The sequence below is a fragment of the Budorcas taxicolor genome, chromosome 7 (genome assembly GCF_023091745.1).
Source record: "Budorcas taxicolor isolate Tak-1 chromosome 7, Takin1.1, whole genome shotgun sequence".
Lineage (NCBI taxonomy): Eukaryota > Metazoa > Chordata > Mammalia > Artiodactyla > Bovidae > Budorcas > Budorcas taxicolor.
In genome coordinates, this window is record NC_068916.1 from 12,959,400 (window position 1) to 12,978,063 (window position 18,664).

Consider the following 18,664-nt stretch of genomic DNA (forward strand, 5'->3'; position numbering starts at 1 on the left):
CCGGGCAGGGGGACGGGGTCCCTTCTGCTCCCCTCTCAGCTCTGACCCTGTTTAGCCAACCAAACTGAAAAATCATTGCACTTTGACCGCGCGTCACGCCCGGCCCACCCGGCCCCCCACCACCCCCCGCCCTACTCCCCACGACCCCCAGGCTCCCGCGGGTTCCCCCGTCCCCTGCTTCTCAGACCCGGTCCTCCCCGAGGGCTGCACGCGGATGGGGGAGGGGCTTCACTCGACTTCCAACAAAAGCCACCCCTGGGGCCAGCCACCTCCTTGATTCCAGCTGGGGAGGAGGCGACCGCTCGCTGGCCCCTTTGGCCCCAGGTGAGGGCCCTCCGCTCCTCCCCAGCCTCCTCCCTCCCCTCCTTCCCTCCCTTCGCTTGGGGCCACAGCCTCACAAACTAGATTCACAATAAATAAAGCCCAAAACCCACCCCTATGTGGTGCAATGTTGGGTTGCTTGACTTTCAGAGGATCCTGACCTGTGCTTTGTGTTTTCATACAGTTAAGGAGAGAGAAAGAGAGAGGCACAAGGACTCCAGAAAGGGGCGCAGGAGGGAGATGCAGGGAGGAGGGAGTAAGGCACAGAAAGACAAGCCAGCGGGGCCAAGCCACACCCTGGAGGGGGCTGGGCGTGCTCTTGCTCCCATCCCTCCCGGGGGGCTTCTGAAGACCCTCTGGACATGCCCCCAACCATCCCTTGGAGGAGGGGGGGCTGCGGTGGGGAGGAGGGGGGAAGAGCTACTTTTGCGGTGTGTTATCAAATTGTTCCCAAGTTGCTCAAATGGAGGGGTTCCCAATTGCAACAGCAAAGACCGAAACAATGAATGCCCCACCCCTAAATAAAGAGTAAAGACATTACAGCTGAAATCCAGAGAAGTGGCCATGGGGGTGGTGTGGTGGGGAAAGGGGGGGTAGGGCAGAGAAAGCTCCAAAACACTTTTTGAAAAAGGACGACACCCAACACCCTCCAAAGGAACTGAAAGTCGGCGAGCAGGACGCCTACCTAGCGCAGGTGGAGGTTTAGCCGACGGCAGCGGCGGCGGCTGCCTCACTCGCTCGACTCCGGGGTCCCCTTTCTGCTCCACTCTCTGGCCCCGCCGCGGCAGGGCTGTCTGCGGGAGGGGCAGGGGCGGGGACCGATGGGGCCGAGCACGGGCACCCGCATGCGGGGCTGGGGTGTGGGCGTCACCTTCGGGCCCGGCTCCCCTCACTTGTGGCCAGCCAGGACAGCGACCTTCCTGGCCTGCCTCGGGAGAGAGGGGAGAGGGCACCTGTCCCGGGCTGGAAGGGGCCGTCTGGAAGAGCATTCCGATTTTTCTCCTATGGACTGTACAGAGGGGTTTGGGGCCTGGGGAACTGGCCCTGCAGCTCGGGGTCGGGTGGCAAAACACCCTCCTTTCTGGAAGCATGAAACTAGCTCCAGGAGATGCCCCCTTCCGAGCCAAGGTGGGGGCGGGGGGCACTTCTAGCCCAAGGGAGGGGCAGTGGGATCTCAAGGCTACCCTGCCTTACCCAGTCCAGGCCAAGAAGCCGGAGGCAAAGGCGTGGGGGGGAGGGGGGGAGGGATGGAGGGAGGGGGGCGGGAGGGGGTGGAGTCTGCAGGGGAGAGCCCTGGGGATCTGACCCCATCATCTTTACAAGCTGGTCCTCTGAGCTCCCAAGTGAAGCTCTGGCTGGAGTCAAGGGTGGGGTTCCCCTGGGAAGGGTGAGGGTAGGGGACAGGCCCCTTCAGAATTGTGCTGGTTGCTTTGTTTGGGGATTTTGCTCCTTCCCCAGAAGGCCGGGACGGGATGTGGGGGGAGGAAGGCAGTTCTGCATCCTTTCTTTCTGTCCTCTATTTGACAGAGTCCGTCTTGCATGTTTCTTTCTGCTTGGCTGCTGGCGCACAGCTCCACCGAGACCTCTTCCGAGGCTCTCTGAGAACTGAGCTGCTTCTGGGGGCCTGCAGGGGTCCCCGGGCTGGAGGAGAGAAGGGCTGAGTGGCTGACGACGTCTAATTTTTGCTTTTCGGTGGGGCTGGGCTGGGCTGGGGGATTTTTTTTTTCCACGTCTCAAAATTTCTTCTCCCCCCGTTTGAGGAACCTCTTCTTTTCATTTTGTCATTTCTTTTGTCGATCTTATCAGAGGAACCAGGACTGAAATAGGACAAACAAAAAAAGAGGTGATATTGAGATGAGCAGGGGTCGGTGCCTTCTTGCCCCTACCTGGTCCTGGGACTCCAGGTTGGTTCCTAAAGCCCCAGGGGGCTTCCAGCTCCAGTCAAGTCAAGGACACCAACACCTCCCGCAAGGGTCCCTCCTATGGGAATCCTATTCCCCCAAGACACCTGCCTCCAGTGCTAGAGTCCAGCTGGCCTTCCCGTGGGCACAGTGCCCAGCGGGTGGGACCCCCATGGCTGGCGCTGGCACGGGCACAGACCTGGGATCTGGCCATGTTTCCAATTGTTAGGTTTTTGTGTGGGTCTTGGAGCAGGGGGGAGGATGCCAGGCTATAGCGTTTGTCCCCAGAGGGGTTTGGGGAGTGGGGTGGGGCAAGCCCAGCTTCTTGCTGAGTTTTCTTTCTGTCTCTTTGGATTAAAAGCAGAAATTCCCATCTGTATACCTCAGCTAAGGTCCCACAGGCTGAAAGGCTGGGGACGAGTGGGTACCACAGGACTTTTGTCCCTCACAGTACCAGGCCCAGGGGAAGGGATCAGTAGCCCAGTGGGCACCACGCCCTGGGGAACAACCTGAGGCTCCTCCAGTGGGCAGCTGCTTCCCTCAGGATGCCAGCAGGGGGCGCCGCCTTCCCACAAACGCCCTGGCAGCCACTAAGCACAAAACACACCCAGGGTGGACCCCCAGGACTGGGCTGCCTGGCAGTACCCTGCACAAAAGGCTCTGGCCCCACCTCATGGCCAGAAGGATGGGGCGGTGGGGGGCGGGGCTCCTCTACGGTCTACAGGGCCTGGTGGTACCCTTGGGGTAAAATTGAAGGAGTCCTTGAAAATGCATCCTGGGGTCTCTCCCAGGCACTGGGTCACAGACTCAGGTCAGCAGAGGCCAAGCACAGCTAACTACAGAGCACGCACAGGTACAGACGCATTCCATCCCCACTCCAACCCTGCACAGAAGCCAGGTGAAGGGAGGGTGGCTGTCCTGCCCAAGGCCACACAGCCCACACGGCCAAGCAGGGACTCAATGCAGGGGGCAGCTTCGAGGCCATGCTCCTCACTGCTGCATATGGCGCGTTCCCAGGGAGGCAGGGTCTAGGGTGACCAGGACACTCGCACCTTGCCAAGGCGGCAGCCAAGGCCGCCACATCGGGGTGAGGGCCTAGGGCGGCTAGCTCAGCCAAATTTTCAAAAGAAGCTGAAAGTCCAGACAATTTCATGCGAAATTTTCCAATATTTAAAAGACGTGTTTTAGTCACACAGATTATGCCTCCTGGTCAGGCTCTGGTTTGGAACTGCAGGCTCTTGTCCACTGTGAGATGGAGACTTCGAGTTTTAGAGTTAGAAAGGGCCCTGATTCTATGAGCGAATGGATGTTTACTAGACATGTTGTGGTAGTCATTTCCTGAGGTATGTGAGTCAAATCGCACAATTATGTTGTGCACCTTAAACTTATACAAGACTATCTGTCAATTATATCCCGGTATAACTGGAAGAAAGAAGAAAGAAAGGGCCTCAGAGATCATCTAGAACTTTCTGGGATGATGGAAATATTCTCTAGCTGTGCTGTTCAATGCAGTAGCCACCAGCAAACACATGGCTTCTAAGCACTTGAAATGCGTCTAGTGTGTCCGAGGGTCTCAATTATTCTCTAGGTATTTAAACAGCCATATGCAGCCAGTGGCTACCACACTAGACGGTGCAGATGGGGGAGGACTTGGCCATGTGGGGGTTTGGGGTTGCCACGGTGACTGGGGGCACTGCTAGCATTTACTGGGCAGGTGAAGACACCACGCTTCCTGCCATGTGTCAACACGCACAGGGGAGACCCACCTTCCTGTGGGGGAGCCCCTGGAACCCCTACCCAGAATCCAACCCCATCAACTGATTTTAGGCCAGATGGAGGCACAGGGGGGCCTGGTAAGGTGTGGGCAGAAGCCAGGGCTGAGGCCTTCCCAGAGTGGCTGGGGGAGGGCGGCTGCAGCAACAGGCTTCCAGCCCGAGGAAGAGGGGAGCTTCCTGGGCGAGCCCCTGGTCCCTGCAGGCTCAGGTGTTGAGTGTTCCCTAGGACACCAAGGGGGGGCTACACTGGCACCCTTAAACCACCTCCCTGGCTGTAAGCCCACCCCTCCCCACTTCCTGAGCGGGAAGAGGCTGGGACGACGGGGCAGGGAGGGCCTGTTTGGCCCCTCTGCCCATGGCAGGCCAGACCAAGGCTCCAGGCTGTCCCCTGTGGGGGTCTCCTGAGCTGCATGGTGGCAGTGGGGGGCGGGGGGCAACCACCAGTGCTCAGGTTGAGGGGCCCCCTCAGTGGAGGAAAACTCCAGTTCCAGTTCCAGGCCTAAAGCTAGGGACAAAAACGACTCCAGAGGGACTCCCTGGTGCCGCCCCGTGGGTCCCGGGAACGGGAGGTCTGCTGCCAAGCCCGGGGTGGCTTTTTCTGCTCACCCCTCCCTGTTTCCTGAGCCAGGTCCAAAATTGATTAAAACTAAGTAAAAAGCGCTGCCCAGGGAATGACAAAATTGCTAAAATTCTCTTTTCTTCCCTCATTCTATTGTTCTCTCTCCATCTGGTGCTCCAGAGATCGGCTAAAGTCACTGGTTACTGTGGAAACCACCCCCCACTGTACCCCCTGCACCCGCTGCAGCAGCCTGCCTGCCCCCAGGCCTGAGGGCTCCCTGATCAGCTTGTCCGACTCCTCTGGCCCCCCAACCCCCATCCCCAGACACACCTGCCTGCTCAGGGCCCTGGGCCCCAAGGCTCCTTGTAGGAACCAGGGGAAGAAAAAATGTTTCCCAAACTTGCCTCAGATTCTGAGTTGGCCCCACTATCCAACCAAAGTGAGCAGAGAAAGTGAAGCAGGGAGAACATGTGGAGGCGGAAATGGGGTGAACGGGGAGGGAGGGCTCGTGGCAGTGGCCCCCGAGAGTGAGCAAGCACGAACATACTATACAGTCAGAGCTGCAGGGCGGGCAGCAGGAGGAGGCAGGGTGGGCAGGCGGGCACGCTGGAGCCCTGCCGCCTGGTGCCAGCCCCAAGCCAGGAGGGGAGGCCCGCCTGCTGTCCCTTCCTCTGGCACCCCCTCCTGCCCTCTACCAGCAGGGCTCTCGCAGCCTCCCTGGCACAGAGCGGAGGGGGCTGGCTCCAGCCCCTGCTCGAAGCCATTGTTTTTCTTCTCAACACCCCCAAGTTCAAGTTCATCTGGGTGTTACATCATGTCTGGTTGCTCCTGGAAACCAGACGGGTCAGACGTGACTCTGGGGAAAGGGGGTGGGAAGCTGGAGGGGGCTGAAGTTCTCCTCCCCTCCCCTCCTTGCCACTAGGGAGCTCTGAAGTTTGAAGTCTGACAAAGTTTTTGGCTTTTTTTTTTTTTAGGGAGGGAAAGGAAAAGGGAAAAAAACAAAACCTTAAACCACACACACAAAACTTCCATCCACCAACTTTCTTTGGACCTGGGCCTCAGAGCAAAGAGAGAGTGGGAGCTGAAAGAGGTGGCCCGGGGGCTAAGGAAGCCTCCAAGGCCCTGGGCTCACAGGGCGGTGTTTTTGTCAAATGTGCAAAAGAGAAAGATCTTTGCCTGTTCTCCCTCCACTCCCCAGAAGCCCACACTGTAAACGCTGCCTGGGCCCTGCTCCTGGGGCTGGTCCTGCCTGTGCCCTGAGGGCCCTGGGTTCTATAGGTGGGCGCCAGCCTCCTAGGGACAGGAAGAGGGCAGAAGGCCTGCATGCACCAGGGTGCAAAGATGCCTGCGCAAAGCCGGGTCCAGGGGCCTCCAGCAGCGGGGCTGGGGGTATATTTTCTTGTGAGAACCAGGGGCAGATGGGAGCAGGACTAGCGGCCCCAACAGCCTGGCCACCCCTCTGACAGGATTCATAGGACGTGGGGGAGAGGACAGCTTTGGGCCCTGCCTCACCCCCAGTGCCAGAGTCTCTGGGCACGTGGCCCACCCAAATCCAAGGAGAGGGGAGGGCCAGGGGCAAGCACATGCCCCAGAGCAGCAGGAAAGCAACCAGGCAGACCTTGTCCTGATGGAGCCTCCCACTTCCACCTTCGCATCCACCAGGCCTGGCCCAGGGCGCCTCCAGCCTTGGGTCCTTGGCTGCCTTCCCCAGGGCCAGGGCTGTCAGAGCTAATTATCCAATTAGCTGATTAGCCAGGGGGCCTGGGGGCTACCTGGGGAGGCAGGCTCAGCTGGGCGCGCAAAAGCCTGAGCCCTCCAGCCCTGCCCCGGCCTCTTCTCCCGACTGCCCCGAGGACCCTGGCCTCCTCCAGAACACCGGAAGGCCCCCACCCCTGCCTGTGTCCACTTAGTGGGCAGGGCCTCCTACCTGAGACTGCTGTGGGATGTTCAGAAAGTTGCCGTCCCGGGGTCCGATGCTGACAAACCGGTTGGCAGAGGAGGCGCCTGTCGTTGCGAATGCTGTGGGGAGCAGGGGAGAGAGGGAGAGACCCCGTGAGGACTGGGGGCCCACTGGGCACTGCCCGGTGGGGCTGCTCAGAGAGGGAGAGACTGGGTTAGACCATGCTGCTGGGGCTGAGGCTGGCGGCGGGAAGGCCAGGCCGGAGGGGCCCCCTTATCCTCTCACTGACCAGGAGCTCGTGGTCCCCCGGCCCTGGCACTCCATCTGCCGCAGCCAGGGAAGCTCTTTTGTGGCCCTGGAGGCTCTAGCTGTGACCCGGTGGACCCAGTTCTGTCCCCTTCTCCCAGAGCACCTGAAGTAAGAACGCTTGCTTTCCTGCTGGGCCTCTTGGTTTTGGAGAGAAGGGAGCCTAGGAGGCTGGGAGCTCTGGGGACTGGCCCCGCCCTGCTGGGAGAAGGCCATCTCAGCCGGGCTACCCCTCCAACAGGGGCGCCTGGTTGGGTGCTGCACCTCTTACCACCCTGGGCCCAAGGCCTGGGCCCGTGGCTTGGGGAACTTGAAGCGTCCCAGTAGAGAGCTAAGCTGGGTGGGACAGGTCAGAGAGGGTCTGGGAGCTGGCTGCTGGCTCAGGCGCAGGGGAGGCAGGGCTCAGGCCTGGCAGGCATTCTCCTCCTCTGATGGATGAGCCAGCTCCTATGGTCCTGCGGTTCCCAAGGACCAAGATGGGCCCACGTGCAGAGAAGGAGGAGGCCAGAGGGCCTGGCAAAGCCCCAGGGTGTGGGCAGCAGGGGCAGTTGTTCTGAGGCCTGAGGGGGCAAACGGGCCAAACATTCTGGAGCTCTTCTGGGTTGTCTGGCTGGAGCCCTACAGGAAGGAGCCGGCCCTGTACCCTGGGAGGAAGGAAGCCCCAGAAAGGATGAGGAGTGTCACAGGCTAACTGGGAGTCCCCTTCCCATCCCTCCCAGCACAGGATACACCCCAGGGACCCCGTGCTCACCAGATTCTGTCCATAAGTGGCACCCAGCCACCCTGCAGCCTGGACCCCCTCCCACCCTGCCCACCTCCAATGACCATGACTTCGTGTCTTGTGGCAAATGCAGATGAGAAGATGACATGAAGAGGATGAAGAGGGGAAAAGAACTCAAACCATGAAAAAAGAAGGTGAGGCAGAGCGCGCGAGGCCGAGAAGAGTGGTGAGATGGGCTGCCCCTTCCGCCGCCATCCCCAAGTCCTGGCCCACAGCCCCCAGAGCGCTGCCCACCCCCACCCACAGTCCCCCAGACGGCACACCGCCCACCCTCCGCCTCTCCTGTCCTTCATGCGTCGTCGGGTCTAGCTGGGGCCTCTCAACTCAGATTTTTCTCTTCCCTTTGACAAAATTTGTCATCGGTTTAAAAAAAAAAAGAGAGAGAGAGAAAGAGATGAAGTAAACCAAGGTCCAGAGCCCTTCCTTGTCCTTGGAACATCCAACCTGGGAAGAAATTGAGGGAAAGGGGAGGGATGGGAGGGAGGGTAAAAAAAAAAAGAGGAACAACGAGAAACCAAACGTGAGACTGAAGGCTGGGGGGCGGGGATCAGGGGCTGGCCTGCTGCAACTTCAGAGGCCTGAGGGGCCCAGAATGAAGGTGAGGGGGCAAGGCAAAAAGGGGATGGTGGCGTCGCCTTGTGGTCACATTCAATTTTCTTGGTGTGGGGGGAGGGGCACAACGAAACAACAAAAAATCAAAAAACGAAAAAACGAAAAATGAAAAAAACAGCAGTTAGGCATGAAGATGGCATGGCTGTGCCTCCCCTCCCCCCGCCCACCCGGGCCAGCACCCCTGGCCTGGGTGCCCCCACTGTGCCCCCTCTCCCGCCCCCCGGAGGGGCCTGGGCCAGGGGCCCCAGCTGGGAGCAGTGGGCGGGCAGGGGGGCTCGTGGGGTGCTGGCTGGTGCAACTAAGGCCCCGGAGGCCAGGGTCGGGGGGCTCAGCTCTGTCCTCATCTGGGTGGGAGGCACTCTGGGTTGGGGGGGCTTTGGCAGTGAGAGAGGGGGCTCTTCTTTTTGCAGTGGAGATTGTTTGGACGGGCTGGGGACGCTGGGCGTTGTGGTTTCGGTTTCATCGTCCACTTACAAGGTGACGGAGGAGTCAAGGCGGCGCCATCTGGGGCAGTGCTGGTGGATTTGGAATCAGGCATAGGAAGGGGCACAGGTCTGGCCACTGGAGGCGGCGGTGGTAGCAAAAATGACCCCGGGACTTTGCCCTGGCCGCTACCGTTGGGCTGCGAACAACATAAATAGAGTGACGCATGAAGGCACATCACACACAGACACACGCTCCCCTGCGCGGACTCGCCAGCTCGATCCTGAGAGCCGGTAGCGCTCCCGGGGAAGACGCGGGGTGGGGCTCTCCTCCAGGGCGGGGACGATGCGGGGTGGGGCTCTCCTCCAGGTCGCAGGCTCGGTGAGGGCATGAGGCCTCTCTTTGGTCTCTCAGATGTTTCTCTTTTTTTTTTTTTTCCGCAGTCCTCTTTCGAAGTGGTGGGAGGGAGGAAGGGGGATGTCCGACGGGTGGTTTGTTATTTCTTAGGGAACAGGTTTTAGGTTCCAAAACTTGCCATTTAACTATACAAGCAGCTGCGCTCTGAACTGTCATGCTCTGAAGAGGTTCTCCTATGGCAGCAAAGATGCATCAGCTTACTCCCTGTGCGCCCCCAAAACACATACATGCCTCCCCTGGGTGGGCTCCTGGGGCAGGATCAGCTGACCCAACGAAGGACCACGGGCCCGCCAGCGTGGGCCCCGTGTCATGGCCTCGGGGGGAAGCCAGGGCACGTGCCTGAGGACAGTGGGTGCTAGCCCCTCTGCTACAGAGCAGCCCAAGAGGAAGTCCCATTGCTGGCAGCCCCAGCTCCCCCAGAAGCCGGGACCAGCTACCAGAGCCACGAATTGTCCATTACTCCCTCTTGTGCCTTAAACTTGAGTTTCCTCCTCCAGGCCCCACGTGCGGCCTTGTGTTCATCAGCCTCTGGGGTTCAGGGCATGCCGGCCCCACAGAGAGGGGCAGAGGTCCCTGGCTCCCGGCCGACACAGCTTCCCTGGACCTTGTACATCCTGCTGCTCCAGGCAGTGCTCTCTATGACCACCTGCAGCCTGGGCTCACAGGGGCCAGGCCAGAACTCTTCCTCCTAAACTGGCCTCTCTCCTGTGGCTCAACCTTTGTCCTCCCAGCACCCCCAGGTTTAAGACCATGGGAGGTTCATAAGCTCTTCCTCCTGCTAGCAAACCCTGCAGAATCCAGCCCGACTCTGTCTCCAGCTCTGTCGTCCTTCGATCCTGACCGATTTCACCTGGACCATGAACCTGAGACTCCAAGGGGCCTCCCCTCTGCAGAGAGTGCTCTTCAGCTTGGCACCTGTCACTGAACCAGGTACCTCACTCAGGCTGTCCAATCCTCCAACCACCTCTAAGGCACTGGCTCTTGTTTCTGCCTGCCCCCCAGGGGTACTGACAGTGTCTGGAGACATTCTGGTTGATACAACTTGAGGGTGTGGAGGCTGAGGATGCTGCTTGACACCCACCCTATAACACAGAGGGCCACCCCCAGGACCAAGGCCCGGTGGTCCACAGGCTAATGGTGCCGAATCCTTAGGAGAAGGGAAGCGCCACTCTCCCCCGTTCGCAGCAGAGGAAACTGAGGCTCCTCATGGTTAAGTGTTCTAGCCACGCTGCAATGGGAAAGGCCTGAAGTTCATGGCCATGCCTGTCTGATTCCATGGACCCACAGACTTATCAACCCTCTTCCCAAATCCAAAGGAGTTCAGACACCCCAGTGCCTCAAAACCTTCCATAGCTACGATGACATCTGATGTAAAACGTTGTCTCCCCGGTCAGGCTGTTGGTTCCAAGCAAGAGCATGCCGTCAGCTCTGCAGGGTGATGCCGACACAGAAGTGGCAACTGCCTTCCCTCATTTCCACAGCCTATTTGGTTCCTATCTTGCTCTTCCGTCAGGACAGGAAGTAGAATGGTCCCAACCAATCACAGCCTTACTCCTCTCCAGGCTGTCCTAAGCCTGGACTCCGGGGGCGGCCTGGACACAGCAGCTTTCTGGGCAGCCACTGCTCCCGCAGGGTGGCCTCTGCTTCCTCAAGAGCCTGTCTTCCCCCAGGAGGATCTGAATCACTAATCTCATCTGATAAAACAAATCCTAGCCCGATACGGCCAGACATGGAAAGCTGCTGATTTACAACATTCAGATTCTAGAAGCAAGTCCCAACCAGGCTAGGCTGTCTCTGCTCTGGTTGGGGTACGAGTTGAAGTTTTAAAAATCTCAAGATCTTGGGACTTTGTGGTGCCTTAAGACCTTGTGGGTTAAGAGCTTAGAAGTAAACTAGAAGCTGGGATAGCACCTCCCTTTCATCTGACAGATGATGATGCGGGCCTGGCCACTCTGCAACTGGAGAGCAAGGCTGAGCTGGAACCAGGCTTTCTGCCTCTCAGAGCCATAGCCTCTCATCAGTCCCTGGATCTTCTCTATCTTGCTCACTTGGCGGTCTCTTCTCTATGCCAGAAATACAGCTACCTGGGCACCCTCTTTCTGCCCTTTGCGTGTCTTCTAATCAGCAGTTCCCAACCTTTTTGGCACCAGGGATTGGATTCGTGGGAGACAATTTGTCCACGGACCAGGGGGAGAAGGGGATGGTTTCTGGATGATTCAAGTGCATTACATTTATTGTGCACTTTATTTCTAACCTAATGCCACTGCTGATCTGATAGGAGGTACTGGTTCATAGCCCATAGGTTGGGGACCGCTGCCCTAAGCGGATCTCCACTTGGCCTTGGTCTTTACTGACCTGATTTTCTCAGTCAGGGACTTACACTGGGGTCTAAGAGGTACCTGGGAACCATTCTGCACACTGTAAAATTTTGTATGCATGTAATTTTCTGAAAAGATGGTTCATAACTTCAGATTCTCAGGAGGTTATAGTTTACTCCTCTAGTCTCTACATCAGTGGTTCTTGAAGTGGGTCCCCTGACCAGAAGCAGCAGCATCACCTGGGAACTTGAGGAGAAATGCAGATTCTACACCCCACACCAGAGCTGCTGAGTCGAACTTAGATGAGGCCCAGCCACCTGTGTGCCACCTTCAAGTCACTCTCACACACGCTAAGACTAAGAACTGCCACTCTGGAGTGGCTGTGGTGCAAGCACAGTCCAGTACCCGCCCCCACCCCCCGCCCCCCGCCACCAGGTCAGCTGCAGAGCCCAGGGCCCCTGGCTCCTCCTCCACACCACAGTGCTATCCCTCGTCTCCTCTCAGAAACCAGGCCCCAAGGAGCAGGCTCACTGCAGACTTCTATCCCACACCCAACTCTCAGGCACAACAGGCCACCGAGGAAATCTAGAGAGACTGCTCTCCAGCCAAACTAGACTTTCTCTTTAACCAGAGGGACAGTTTGCTCCCCTGTCAATAAATAGCTTTTTGTCTACTCAGAGCAAGCACCTGCCTTGAGAAGAGAACTTTCGAGGCCAAGGAGCCCTTGATCTTTTCTTTGTCTGGCATGCCACATGGCTTGCAGGATCTTAGTTCCTTGACCAGGGACTGAACCCAGGCCCTTGGCCATGAAAGCGCAGAGTCATAGCCACTGGACGGCCATGGCCTTCCTGAGCCCTTGATCTTGAGTGCTCAAGTCAAGGGGCTGTCAGGATGCCCAGGGATGGACTGACCCACACCCTTGAGGGTCCTGTGGGTCAGCTTTGGTTCTCTGGGCTAAGTCGGTTCCCCAGGTGGGTCACATTTCAATTGAAACCCCAGCTGCCCCCATAGTTGAGAAGCAGGAACAGTAAGATTCCTAGCCCCTCTGATCCAGATTCCAGAACCCAGGACCCTTGGGGCTGGGATACAGGCTGCCAGCTCCCGTAGACTCTGCTGGCATCTCTGAAGGAAGCACGGGAGCTGTTGTGAATTGTGTCCACTTTTCCCTCGATGCCCCTACAAGTGGACAGAGCTTGTCCAGAGAGGTGGGCAAAACTCTGCATGTGCCAAGGAGCTGCAGAGTCAGCAAAAGAAACCCTCGCAGGGCAGAGGGGGAAAAAAAAATGAGAAAAGCGGAAAAGTGGAGAAGAGCAGGAGGGAGGGAAGAAGACTGCTTTCTGCCCTGGACAGCAAGAACAAGGGGGCCAAGCCGCAGCCCTGCCCCACATCGAGACGCCAGCACTACGCAAGCACCCTGTGGCAGCATCAGGCTGAGCAGCTGAGGGCCGTGGCCCCTCTCCTGGGGCGGCTTCTGGCACAGGGTTCCAGATGCCTTTCCCTGCCAGGGCGCTTTGAGTGTCTGCCACACCTGACCTCTCACGGTGCAGTTCCAGGCTGGACCAACTGGAGAAAAGCAACTGGACCTTCTTATAGCACAGTATGCTGCTGGAGTTCCAGAACATTCCCAGAGGTCTAGAGATCACCGTGCCCCAACCTGGAACGGTCTCCCAGGAACTACACAAGGAGCACTGTCCCACTGACGGGTCACGGTTGGCTCACTGCCGTCGGGGATAGTTCTCTGCTCAGTGGATCTGTGTCTCTGCTCTAGGGCTTGCTGATGGAGAAAGGCAGTAGGCCTCAGAGCTCCATGGGGAGCCATCTCTCTCCCAGGCTGAGGAGCAGAAAGACTTTATTCCAGAACCGTGACTGACCTGAGAGCCCCTCATTAAGAGGCCCGCCAACAGGAGTCTCGTGACACAGCCTGTGGAAGGAAGTTTGCCCTCTCCCAAGGGCTTCTCACTGGGGATGAGGAAGATGCCCCCGAGCACACTGAATCTGGAGACAGTCACAACCAACACAGCTGGACAGAGGGCGCTGTCGCTGGCATCAAGTGAGTGGGGGCCAGGCATGCTGCTCAGTGCCCCAGAGCACACAGGACATTCCCACAGCACAGAGAACGAACAGTCCCAGGTGTCAGCAGTGGGAATCCTTGGTCCAGAACCTATCGAATCCTTGCATCCCTGAGGTTTAAGAGGGGGGTCAGGAGCTGAGGGGTCTGGGCCCGGATTGGACAGATCACTGGTCCACTCCTGCTACGGGGAAAGACCAGAGGAGGGTAAAGGGCCCGAGCAAGGCGGGCCCAGACACTGCCCCGTCCTCTCCGGACCGGGACGAAGAGGCCCCGGGCAGGCACGTGGAGCCCTGCCCCCGGGCCCAGAAGACTGAGGTGTTCGGCAGTCCCAGCTCTTGGCTGCTCCAGCCCCAGGTGAGCTCCCGGCTTTGGGGCCCTCTCCCCGTGAGCCCTGAGACAGACAGACAGACGCAAAGATGAGCTGGAGGGGGGCTTGTGGGGTCCTCTGGACTCACCTGTCCGGTGGCCTGGCCCGAGCCGTCCGAGCACACAAACTGCACAAACTCCTTCAGCGAGTCCTGCCCGTGGTGGTGGTGGTAGCGGATGGTCGGGTGCGTGAAGTACGGGCTCGACTGCTGGATGATGGATGTGGAGGGGAAGTGCAGCGCTGACGCCGTGGCCCGGGGGCTCCCTGCGTGCACGCGGCAGGAAGGAAAGGGCAGCGTCAGGGCCTAGAAGGCCGTGGAGAGGGACACTGAAGACGAGGAGCCCTGCAGGTCAGAGCCCTTTGGGTCCAGAGAACGGGGCAGGAGCAGGGCAGGGACCAGGGTGGGGAGAGTGGGGCGCTGACTACTAGTGTGAAAGTGTGTAAGATGGCGCCAAAAACACTCAGCAAAATCAAAGTAAATAACATTTGAATGCAATATTTTAAGAAGTTGAATTGGCAAAACTAGGGATGGCCCAGAGACCAGCTGCTTCTCTATAAAGCTTGATTGGAATCAGGGCCAGAGTTAGGGTGAGGTGAGAAGAGTGTGCGTGCTCAGTCGCTCAGCTGTGTCTGAATCTCTGCAACCCCATGGACTGTAACCCACCAGGCTCCTCTGTCCATGGGATTCTCCAGGCAAGAATACTGGACTGGGTTGCCAAGTCCTCCTCCTCAGGATCTTCCCAACCCAGGGACTGAACCCACATCTCTTACATCCTGCATTGGCAGGTGGGTTCTTTACCGCTAGCGCCACCTGGGAAGCCCCGTGAGGTGAGGCAGGGTCATGCAATTACAAGGTCAGTCCTTTTATTTAAAATACTGATATTCGCTCATCGTGTATTTTTTGCAATTGTTTTAATTTTTAGAACATTGCGTTTAATATTATTTATAAATTTTGGTGACTCAAATTTCTGGTGCTCCCTGACATTCTGCGCCAAGGTCAGTGCCTCACACACCCCTCCCTGGCGCAGGGCCTGGGCGGGAGCTTTGGGGAGCAGGCAGACCATTCGGTGGGGCTCCGGACAAACACCCGGCCCCGTGCCAGCGTGAGAGGGGCCTCCACAGAGCACACACACGTCCTGCATGAGGCTGGGTGTGCACCTCGCTGCGGCTCCCCAGGTCACATTCTTCTGTGTTCGGGCCCCACGGCTCGTACACACTGCTTCGGACGCACGGCTCCCACCCCGGAGCAGGCCCCAGTCCTTCCCCAGCCAAGTCCTCCCTATCCTGTCTGTTTCCAATCAGCTCGCTCTTGCTCTCAGTTTCATTAGGGGCCTAAAGAAACTTGGCTTCTCTCTGGAGTTCATAAAAGCTGAGTTGAGCAGGGGCCTGCCGCCATCCCCTGCTTGTGCAGAGGGCCTGGGCTCCCCACCCCCAACCCTGGGGCCACCACGCCCTGCCCCTCTGCTGGCTCCCAGCCAGGAGGCCCTGAGGAGGAAGCCAGGAGGGTAACCCTCCGTGTTCTCCATGTCCTACGCAAGAGCCTGGGAGGTGGTGGGCAGACACAGGGCAGTGTTCAGAAAAAGTCCAGGCCTCTCTTGAGAGGGAAGAGGCTCCCACAGTTCCCCACCTGGTTCCATCCCCTGCAGAACCTGGTGGCACCCTCCCCTCAAGCTCTCTCTCTGCCAGAGTGGAGCAGAGAGTCCCCCCGGCAGGCTGCTGGGCGGCTCCTTTCCTTTCCCCTTGGCCTAGTCCTTCACTTCTGGAAAAGAGCAGGGAGGCCTTGAGCAGGGAGCTTGGGCCCTTATGAGGGTCCCTCGGAGTAACCTGGGCTGGTGCCAGGGAAAACAGACCCTGGGCACTTTGGGGCGCTGAGAGAGAGGAACTGGAAGGAGGGCAGATGCAAAAGCCTGTGCTCTCCCATCCACAGCTGGAGGGAGGCAAGGAGAGCTGGGAGGAGTGGGCCCAAGGCCTCAGGATAGGCCTGTGCCACACAGCACACACGTGTGCACACGTCACGCACGCGTGCACAGCACACATGTGCACACGTCCGCGCAAACACACGAACACATGTACATCGAATGAGTGCACACAGCACCCTTGCACGAACATAAGCAAACACACAACCTCACATGCACACACAGCGCACAAGCAGGTGTGCACCCCGGCACATGGGGTGTGAGAGGCAAGTGGGAGAGTGTGGGGGAACACGGTGAGAAGGCCCAAGGGCCAGCCTGCTGCTGTGGAGGGAGGGCCCGTCCCCACGCCCACCCACTGCCATACCACGGCCAGTTCAGAGAGCTGGGGCTGTCACTCAGGGTTCCCTGGCCAGCTACCCCTCAGGCAGGGCTCCTGTGCCACCCCCGCTGCCCCCCTCCGGGCCCTCCGTTTCTCACCTGGTCTGACTCCAGCAAGCACAGGCAGCGGGTGGTGAGTGAAAGCCATGCGCGGGGAGCTGCCCTGAGAGGAGAGGGCACTGCAGAAGTCCAGCTTTCCTGACTTCTTTAGGGAAGCCGGGCCTGAGGGGAGGAATCAGCAACACGGGGCAGGTTTAGCTGGGCCAGGGAGGGAGCGGGGGAGGCAGGAAGCCAGCAACTCACTCCTTCTCTCCTCAGCCCCCTCCTGGCTGCCCCCTTTCCTTCAGGGCTCCCCAGCCTCCTCTGCCTGATTGAGGCCCTGTTTCTCAGGCCCTGCCTGCAGACCACCCGCTGCTGACAGGTGAGGGAAATCAGCCCCTTCGGTGCGCTGGGCAGGGCATGAGCAAACGGGGCCATCTTGCCCCCCAACAAACAGATTAAGAGCTCCATGGTGCACAGAATCAAAGCACAGAGGCAGGGCCGGAGGGCAGGGAAGGTGTGCGGGAGGAGTCCTAGGGAGCAGCTTCAGAGTCAGGGGCCAGGAACTTCCCTGGGGCTCCAGTAGCTAAGACTCTGTGCTTCCAATGAGGAAACTAAGATCTTAGCCAAAGGAAAAAAAGAAAAGAGTGAGGAGGCACCTGAGGAGGGGCAGGCTGGGGTCTACTCCATGGGGTCCTGGGCTACAGGTCCCGTTCTGCCAGGAAGAAGCCAGGGCTCCTTACGGGAAGGGAAAGCACACCCATGGGCCCTTCGGACCACGGTGGAGAAACAAAATCCGACAAGGGAGCAGGGAGGAGGCTGGAGGGCCTGGGTGGAAGCTGGGGGTGAGGGAGCCAGGAAAGGATGCCCTTGGTCAGGCACCCAGAGGTCGGACTGTCAGAGTGGGTCATTCCTGGGCTTTGCTCTACTCCCAGGACCAGAGAGGGAGGTGGCATTTGGCAAGAGACAGGGATACAGAGAGCGCCCCATTTGAGCTCGTCTCTAACAGCCTGAGGATGCCAACCAAGCTCATGTCTGCGCCCAGTGGGCTCGACATCCAACATGCTAAGACAAAGCAGGGCCCCCAGGCCAGGGCCCCCAGGGGAACCAGTCTCCTGTCCTGGGAGGATAAGGTGCAGTCAGGGCAGATCTCCAGAGCTGCCATCTTCGGAACAAGAATCAAATCAGTTTGGGTGGGGTGTGTGTACTGGGGGCGGGAGGGGGGTGCTGCAGAAGAGAGAAATAAGAGCTGTCTTAACCACAGAGGGGAGAGGCGGGGGAAGGGCACACTTCTAGCCGCCAGCAGAGGTGTTATCTGGCAGCAGCTGTGTGCCACCTGATAGCTGGCACGATGCAGGGGTGGGGGGAGCGCCCCCACCAGCTGCGCACAGCTGTCCCCCTGGCCGCACAGCACCTCCCCAGCTGTTCCCAGTCCTGCAGCTGGGCTGCTTAATTGGCGATTTGTCCCAGAACAGGGAAACAACACAGTGTTGCTGGGAGGAGGGGGTGAGTATGGAAGAAAAGAGGGGAAAAGCGAGGGAGCTGGGGGCGCCACAGGAGGACGTGGGGCCATGCGTGGAGGGACTGCTGGCAGGAGCGGAAATGGCAGGCTCGGCAGCAGACAGCCAGGAAAGAGGGAGCCGGAGCTGGGGAGAGGAGGCTCCCAGGAGCCAAGTCTGGGTGGAGCGACCCAGGGGGCCCACGCCTTAGGAGCCAGCAGTGGACACGGCCCTCCAGGCACAACAGTCCCTGAGGAAAGACTTCACTTCAGCTGGGGATTCTTCAGGGCCTCTCCACCCCTTGTCTCTGCCCCTCCAGAGGCTCCCCCAGGGCCACGTCTGTGCCCTGCTGGCTTAGGTGCCTGCTGGCCCACGAGGGCGCCCAGGGAGGGGCTTACCCCGGGGCCTGGGGCTGAGGCCTCCTCCTCCCAGGGTGCAGAGAGCGAAGGCCAGAGGCTGCATCTAGGGCAGCAGGGGAGAGGAGGCTCCTCCCTGCCCTTCAGCCTCGCCTTTCCCCCAGCCCTGGCCCCTGCCCATCTGCTTGGCCCTTCCTGGCGTGGCAACATCTGGAAGATGCCAAGGAAAAGACTATCAGGTCGGCCCTCATCTTCCTGCACCACAGAGCAAGGCCTCCGTCCCCAGGCCGAACCACAGCAGACACATCCCATACAGAGGTCTGCGCTAGCTGGCCCCAAGACCCCCGAACCTGGAAGCTACACACAGGCTGCACCAACAACATGTCAGGCAGAAGCATTCTGCAGGCAGCCTCCTGACACATGCCTGTGCAACACACACACACACTCCTCTCTCTCCCTCTATTCCACTTGAGCTCTCCAGGCATGCCCATACTTCCTTTCAAAACAGAAGAGCCCCCCTGGTGAACCCCTCCTCTCACCAGGAAGGGGCTGGTGAGAGGATTGAGAGGCCTGGCAACAATTCTGCTCACTCGCTACTAGGCTCTGCTCCTCTCTGTGAAGCTGGGCCCCTCCTTAGACCAGCGGTTCTCAACTCAGGAAGATCCTGCCCCCACCAGGACACAGCCATGTCTGGAGACCTTCCTGGCCATCATACCTAGTGAGGA

General features: G+C 59.1%; 1 protein-coding gene across 4 annotated transcripts in view; it reads right to left on the bottom strand.

Moving 5' to 3' along the window:
- Positions 1 to 1,999: 1,999 nt before the first annotated feature.
- Positions 2,000 to 18,664, bottom strand: part of NFIX (nuclear factor I X) — a 94,054-nt gene continuing 77,389 nt past the window's right edge. Inside the window, exons 7-11 of one of the 4 annotated variants that reach the window (XM_052642774.1) lie at positions 16,145 to 16,267; positions 13,840 to 14,015; positions 8,630 to 8,777; positions 6,484 to 6,575; positions 2,000 to 2,138 (exon numbers count right to left, since the gene is read on the bottom strand). In XM_052642774.1, the coding sequence (XP_052498734.1) occupies positions 2,124 to 2,138; positions 6,484 to 6,575; positions 8,630 to 8,777; positions 13,840 to 14,015; positions 16,145 to 16,267 (554 nt within the window). In that variant the 3' untranslated portion in view covers positions 2,000 to 2,123. The remainder of the gene's footprint in view (positions 2,139 to 6,483; positions 6,576 to 8,629; positions 8,778 to 13,839; positions 14,016 to 16,144; positions 16,268 to 18,664) is intronic. The other 3 variants (XM_052642775.1, XM_052642776.1, XM_052642777.1) reach the window with 3 other exon arrangements.